General features: G+C 49.0%; 1 protein-coding gene across 1 annotated transcript in view; it reads left to right on the top strand.

Moving 5' to 3' along the window:
- PLXNC1 (plexin C1) overlaps nucleotides 1-7,542 on the top strand; it is a 67,476-nt gene extending 59,934 nt beyond the window's left edge. Inside the window, exons 27-31 of the mRNA XM_021386539.1 lie at nucleotides 121-284; nucleotides 718-865; nucleotides 2,906-3,046; nucleotides 3,125-3,199; nucleotides 4,593-7,542. Coding sequence (XP_021242214.1) covers nucleotides 121-284; nucleotides 718-865; nucleotides 2,906-3,046; nucleotides 3,125-3,199; nucleotides 4,593-4,697 — 633 coding nt within the window. The 3' untranslated portion in view covers nucleotides 4,698-7,542. The remainder of the gene's footprint in view (nucleotides 1-120; nucleotides 285-717; nucleotides 866-2,905; nucleotides 3,047-3,124; nucleotides 3,200-4,592) is intronic.

Here is a 7,712-nt window from a genome sequence, read left to right on the forward strand (position 1 = left end):
TGCCACAAGCGCATTGTAATTTCCGTGTGTGGTTCTCCTGGGCACACTGCGCTCTTGGTGATGACAAATGTTGTTTTTCTCTTGTGTAACGGTAGCACTCCTCGCTTCCTTACTTCTCAGGTTGCAATTCATTCCGTTGTCGAAAATCTCTTCCGGAGTATTTGGAGTTTGCCCAACAATAAAGCACCTGTTGCCATCAAGTACTTTTTTGACTTTCTGGATGCCCAGGCCGAGAGCAAAAGAATCACTGACCCCGATGTGGTTCACATATGGAAAACCAACAGGTACATCCGTGTGTCAGGCGCAGGAGCGCGCACGCTCTTTAAAAGCATAGTTGCAAAGATGGAGTGGGTCACCCATAATCCAAAGAGTAAGATTTTGATAGGTCGGGGTGAAGGCGTGGCGTGGCTCCGTGGGCCCCCATAATGTGTGGACATGGGTTAGGTACCAGTGAAACCCCCATAGCTCCCAGGGCTTCGGAGTCTGCATACTGACTTCAGAGCCAGGGGGAGGTTGAGAGCAGTATCTGTAGATGGAGGGGGGACCGACTGATGGGTTTGCACTGCAGCCTCTGTTCCCCAGTCCCTCTTTTCACATGAACAAGCAGCACAAAAATGTGCTTCCTTCCGTGAGTGCAGTGCAACTAAAGTACCATTGTAAAGCAGTTGTGCGGCCTGAGCGCTTCATCTTAAGGGTGCTTGTTCTTTCTCCATCTAGTCTTCCTCTGCGCTTCTGGGTGAACATATTGAAGAATCCCCAGTTTGTCTTTGATGTTAAGAAGACGTCACACATAGACGGCTGTTTGTCCGTCATCGCACAAGCGTTCATGGATGCCTTTTCGCTAGCAGAACAGACAATGGGGAAGGTAACGCTGCCCTGCCCTGTGTGGCTTTTGCTAACTTCTCAACCAGTGACTTTTTCAGCTGTTTAATGATTTGGGGGGTGAAGTCTTGGATCTGCTGAAGCTGAGGGCAGAATTGGCAGTGGTGTCATTAAGCTGGGCTTACCATTCCCTGCTGCTATATCTCACAGGACTTAGAAGAATTCAGTGGAGTAGACAGATATGTGACATTTTAGCTGCTGTATGGTTAACTCCTGCTTATCTTCCCCGCAGTTAGTTTCTGTGTAGTGGGTAGAATATGTGGAAGAGGGTGGAAATGGTAAAAATTTTAGTGAAGCTTGTAAGCAGAGGTCATAAAAGCATTAACATTATTTAAGAAGTATTTCAAACTTTGCCTGCTGCTTGCTGATGTGCAGAAAACAATCACAGTAGGCTACTGGGACCAGAAAGAGTGCAAAAATTCAACACAGTTACTTCTATCTGTATTAGCCACTCTCTTTTTATATCCAGAATTATTTACTGAAGGAAGAAATCCAGAAATCTTACATTCAACAGTTCTCTAGTACAATGTCCAGAAGTCTGGGGACCAGAAATAATTCATTTTTCCTGAAGATAAATTCCTTTTCTTTGCAGCGAAGCAGGCTCATGCTACCAAGAAAAGAAAGCCAGAGACTTTTTCAGACTAAAATTTTGTAGAGAAAAATTGAGTAATTTCCTGTGTGAGCTGAGCTGAACCAGCTGCTCATCTGTTAAATAACAAATAATGTGCTCATTTATCATGCTTCAGGAGCAAAGTGTCATGAATTAAAGCTAATCTCATCGTTTGCCAGATGAGCACAGTCAGTTAAGTTTCTGCACCTAATGTCCACTGTGAAGTCCTGTTGCTACAGCAGCTCCCATTACTCACGTGGAAAGAAGGTGTTCTGATGTTTTGTGATGCTGTTAACGTACTGTTAGATATTAGTGAAATAAATTTACTTTCACGACTTTTAGCCTTTCATCTTAAAACATTCTTTAGCCACTTTTAGAAAACAAATATGCTGAAAATGCTTCATCACGCAGTGGAAACAGGGGAGGCAAGGTGTCACATGGCTATGTCATTTATTCCCCAGGATTTAAATTTGAGCAGTTACAGGAAACTACCGGCCCCCACTTTCGCGTGCTGAAGTCATGGTTTCCAGATGGGGCTTTGGCTTCTACCAAATGCCAGCATTTATTCCCTCAGATCAGCCAAAAGCTGTCTGCTCAGCAGCGCTCCCTTGGGCTGCTGAAGTCCTGGGGAGAGAAAGCAATCCCTTTGGCTGTGCTTGCCCAGCAGTCAGTTCTGCACACTCTTAGAGCCCCAAGAGGAAGGCGTGGCATGAAACAGTGTTCTAGGGAAGCTCTACCAGCACAGGGTTTAGAGGGCTCTCTGGGGCGTTGCCCAAGGGGAACTTGGGTGCTGTTGATATGGCCAAGGGAGGGGATGGCATCCAGAGAGACCTAGACAGGCTCGAGCAGTGGGCCCAGGAGCACCTCGTGAGGTTCAACAAAGCCGAGCGCAAGGTCTGGCACCCGGGTGGTGGCCAGGGAGGTGATGGATGCTCCATCCCTGGAGACACCCAAGGTCAGGCTGGAGGGGCTCTGAGCACCCTGACCAGCTGTAGGTGTCCCTGCTCATTGCAGGGGAGTTGGACCAGATGACTTTTAAAGGTCCCTTCCACGAACTTTCTGCAGCTCTGCTGCATCTGCTCACGCTCAAGCCCTGTGCTTCAGCTCTGACAATTATTCAGGTCCAGAGAAAGGCAGGGAGAAGATTAGAAAGAAAAATGTCTGAGGGACAAATGTTCAGCACTCCTGATGCCATTGGAAATAATTACATGGCAGCTGTCACAAAACACAATGCGCTGTTACCAGCATCTGTTCTTCATCTTTCTTTCGTAACCTCGATTGCTTGCATGGAACCACTGCAAAGAGAAGTGAGTCACACAGAGACACAATTAGATGCAATTAACTGTGTGGAGGTGGAACCTCTGGAAGTCCGTGCTGTGAAAACTGACAATGCTTCCAATATTTTCTCTTAAGGAAGCACCAACAAACAAGCTTCTCTACGCTAAGGACATTCCGCTCTACAAGAAGGAGGTGAAGGCGTACTACAAAGCCATCAGGGATCTGCCTCCCTTGACCACTTCAGAGGTTGAAGAATTTCTAACTCAGGAATCTAAGGTGCGGTTGAGAAGGGGGAGCTTCATTTGCTTTTTTAGAAAACGAGAACTATCTGACCAGAGCTGTTTTCTGTTTCAGAAACATGAAAATGAATTTAATGAGGAAGTGGCCTTGATGGAAATCTACAGATACATCGTGAAGTATTACGATGAGGTAGGCACACTCGCTGGGCCCGACGCACCAACCTGGCCAGGCCTCTCCCTGCTGGGTGCCCATGAGGTAGTGCTGCTGCGGTCCCCCCTGCATGCGGGGGTCGTGGGCCCAGGGTGTGTTGCACCCTGACACGGTAGAATTCTAGAACTCTCCCTGCAGTTTTTGAGAAGGCAGTCAACACTTTTTTTGTTTTAGTGTTTGCAGAGTAGTCCTTAATGCCTGCCACAGCTCCAGTGCTTGTGCTCCTTTCCTCTGGGGAATGAGGAAACAGATTAGGATGCAGCACTGGGGATCTCGACTTAACAGTTGATGCAAACCCCTCAGCAGAGCGCTCAGCCCTGCAGCAAGACATGTCTGCTCCTTTCCCATCACAGCCCGCTGCTCCAACAGTCTTTCCTTTAAGGAAAAGAAGCTATAGTGCTATTACTAACAAAGGGCCTTTTCTCACCTGGATGCACTTAGCCAGGGGCTGCCCTGTGAGGAGCTCCCTGCCCTCGCTTTGCCCCGGGGGGGTTCTTGTCTCCATTTGCTCAGCTCCTCATGGGAGGCTGTGGTACCTGCGGGTGCAGGCAGAGGCAACTGAGGTGCAGTGCCAGGGCCTCTCAGCAGCACAGTGGCAGCCTCGTTGCAGTCCCCAGCTCCTAGGCACCTGGTGGCTCCTGTTTCTGGTCTCCAGCATCTCGAGTTACCTGGCTTTGGCGTCAGACTTCTCTTGAAACAAGCTTGACGTGGTACTTGGAAAAGCACGACAGTTTATTAAGCTTATTAGAATTGTTGACACAGAAGAGTTTAAGGCACATCCCAATCTTAACGCCCGTTTTTGCCTGTTTGAAGGCATTAAAAACTGACTATGCTTACCCCCATCCTTAGGACGCTCTCCCTATGCTTCCCCCAGGCACTTGGTGGGGAGCAGCTACACCTCTGCCATTGCTCTTGGCCCCTTTGTAGTGGTGCCAGCAGCATTCTTTGACACAGCAGTGCTCAGTGCTGCTTCCCATGGCCTGCTGGGTGCCAAAGGGGAGCTGCAGGGAGGCAGCTCGTTGCCCTCAGCTCGTGGGCAGAAGAGAAATAAAGATCGAGTGCAGATCTGCACTGGGGTAAAACCAGCCCTCACGCTCCAACAGCTGAACGTGGAGGGGTTTCATCTGCTTTTTAGCTTGGCTCTGTCGTTCTTCCTCGTGTAGAAGTGTTGCAAATGCTGTAATTATAATGACTTGAAAGGAAAGCTACCAAAATAAAGTGCTAAAGTCAGAAGAGAATGTTTACATACAGTCGGGCATTTGCATGAGTTCTTCTGCCAGTGGTTGCTGGAATGCAGAAAAGCAGGCTTTAAAGAGCAGCGAATCAAAGAAACACTAACAAAATTATTCTCTTTTTCGCTAATTGTTAACAGATTGTCAGCAAGCTCGAGCGAGAACGGGGGTTTGAAGAAGTCCAGAAACAGCTCCAGCAAGTAAAAGCCTTATTTGATGAAAAGAAGAAATGCAAATGGGTTTGAGTAGAGCACTGCCTTGCAGCGTCACTGCGGGGGAACTTGAAGTAAGCGCTGCTGCTCCCCCGGCAGTTCTGAATGACTCTGTACAGGGCTCGAGACACTTGGACACTGCTTCCCTCTGACCATTCCATACCTGAGTTTGGGAACGAAGGGTGCGCAGGGTTGGATATCGAATATGCCAATGTGATGGTGCAGCTGAGGCTGGCACTGGCAGCCCAGCTGTTTTGGGTACTTGAACCCAGGTACCTTTTATGGTTCAAAACTACTGCCTCAGAAAGATTCCCACAGACTGAAAAGCAGCTTGTAGGAGCTGCACGCAAGCACACTGCAAGCTTGGAGTTGCCCACGTGAACCTTTAAGTTGCTTTGCTCTGTTTTGAAGAGAGAAAGCTGATGTTTTGCCACACCCTTCCCGCAGCCACAGCAGTCTGTGCACACAGGCGCCGGGGTCAGCATGCTTGCCGGCTGCAGGCTCCTTCCTTCCAGACAAATGTAGGCCGGCTCCTGTTGGGGTGAAAACCAGCACCCAGTGTTGCTGGGGAGAAGCTGGCATAGCAAGGGGGTGGGGTTGAGCTTTGAAGTGCAAATGTCACACGGCAGGAGTTTAGAAATGGAATTGCCAGGGGGAGCCAACCACTGAACAGGGCTTTGGTGAAAGGACCTGCATTGGCATCAGTCTGTGTTTACAATTCTGCTTCTCCATCCTTACGCCAGCTGTGAAACCCTTCTGAGCAGCTTCCCAGGAGTAATCCCTGCGGCTGCGCTGCCTCGGAGCACAGCCCCTTGCTGCCAGCTCCATCAGCCTCACCGCCCGTGTGCAGGTGTCTCACAAACCCGATGCCAGCATCTCATTTTACTTTTCTGGGTTGTCCAAACAAAGACTTTGTCAAAAGAAGGTTAGCTGGGGCAGGGGCAGCCCGCCCTCATCCTGCTGGGGTGGTTTTTGAGGCTTGAACATTTTCAGAGAAAGACCTGGGTGGGAGGAGCATTGCATTTGTGGCTGACGCCCAAGGGAAGAGCTGTGGTGCTGCTCTGCTGTCACACGGCTGCCCTCCCACCTGCCACAACAAAGCCGCAAGGTTTGCTCACCGTGGGCTCTGCTTTGGTTGCCGTGATGGCACATCCTGAGGCTACAGCCGGCGCCTAGGCTTCAGCCGGGGCTTTAATTAGCGTCATCTCCTGTACAAGACGGGAGAATGCCCCAAAAGCACTGCCTCTAGGCTCCTGATGGCCCCGCCGCTGGGGGCAGCGTGGCAGCGAGGCACCGTCCCCTGCCTTGGTACTACCGGCCCACACTTAGTGTAGGCAGCATCTGCTGGGGCTGGGTTGAGGCAGTGATGTGGCACAGGTGTTACCGTGCAGCACCGCCCCGGCGAGGCCCAGAGGCCGCAGCACGGCAGCAGAGTGGAGCTGGCCAGGCTTGCCGTGCATGGGCGGCCTGCAGCAGGGAGGCAAACAGCCACAGCTGGGCAGAAGGAAAGGCGTCTGCCACCGCGGGACAAACAGAACAGAACACGTTGCCTACTGGTCTGCCCCCTCCCTGCCGTATGATTGCACAAATTGTTCCTCTTGCATATCAGAGAGGGGAGCCGCCAGTCCATACTGTGATGGCTTCGTTTTAATTCAAGTCTTATACTTGCTATTAAGTTTACACTTTATACTTGATGGAATGTATGGCTTTGTTCAGGAAGCTGCACTACAATGTTGCAGTGCTTTCAGCAGTTCTCTCCTCTGCCAGGCACAATACGGCGTGGTAAGTTTCATTTTAATGGAAAAGAATCAAACCAATCCTAACCTATCATCTTGCCTTCTGTCCTGAAGGAGTGGACTGTGGCTTGAGTAGCACATAAACGCAGATCACCTGTACTTAAGGGCTGTGATTTTTAATATTCTTCACCTGACCTTTTAAAGCAGCATCAAACTGCTCAGTAATAAAGCACAGTAACTACCACTGAAGGACAGGCAGCAGCAGTTTACTCGCTGCACTCAGACAGACATCTCACGAGTTGAGCTCCATTTCAGTTGCTGGCTGGAAGTGCGTTTGAAGGAAACACGACGGCGTTGTTCAGCGGTGACCTTCTGTCCAGGCAGAAGTACAACTCAAAGCTTCTGCCTGGAAAGCTGTAAAATAGAATCTGTTTGCGTGGGTCTGATCCTGTGAACCTCACTCTGTGTGTTTATATGATGAGAAAACTGCAGTCCTATTCTGTATTTGTACTACTGCTTGTTTGCTGCAATAGCGTTAATGATTTCTAGAGATTAAGTATGTGTTGAAGCAGGCCCTGTAGCTTTACCTACGGCCTGGAATAGGATTCTCGCCTTGTATTGGAGCCTCCTAACCAGCTTCACTCTGTTGTAGCCCATTTACAGTCATGCTGGGACTTTGTAACCCATGAAGTGGATCTCACAAAGTGACGTGAAGTATAATGAAGTGATTGTAGCTCTTTTGGTAGGTTTGGGACCTCACAAAACATTGGCACAACTTCCACCCTCACAGTCTGCCGTTACGTTGTTACTCGGACAAAACAAGGCACGGCTAAAGCCGCCTTCTGGCAACCCAACAATTGTAGTCGCATTCTCTGAAATGAAAGCAAACCTCTCTCGAACTGATTTCCACATGTTTACAGGCAAACTTCTATTGCAGACAGCTTATTTTCTAACACTAGCTTACAGAGCATTATTTTGCAGTCATTTAAAGTCAGATGCTACAAATGTGTAAAGTAATTCCTGTTGTACAGAAGTTAACCTGTTGTTTCAAATGAATGGTTTTCAAAAAGTGCAAACGACAAATCCATGTTGGTGTTTGTATGGGTTTATCTCGAATAAAATGAATTTGAAGGCTGGTTAGATGACTTTGTGTATTTTAGAATGGTTAAGGAGCAAACAGCTTCGTAGCGGTGCCGGGGCCACGGCAGAGGGGAGAGCAAGATGCAGGAAGATCAGTTTCCATTGCTTCCAACAGCTACAGGTGCCACACGCTGCTTTCCTCAAAAGCAGTCAGGAAAACATAATAATACAA

The sequence above is a fragment of the Numida meleagris genome, chromosome 1 (genome assembly GCF_002078875.1).
Source record: "Numida meleagris isolate 19003 breed g44 Domestic line chromosome 1, NumMel1.0, whole genome shotgun sequence".
Taxonomy (NCBI): Eukaryota; Metazoa; Chordata; class Aves; order Galliformes; family Numididae; genus Numida; species Numida meleagris.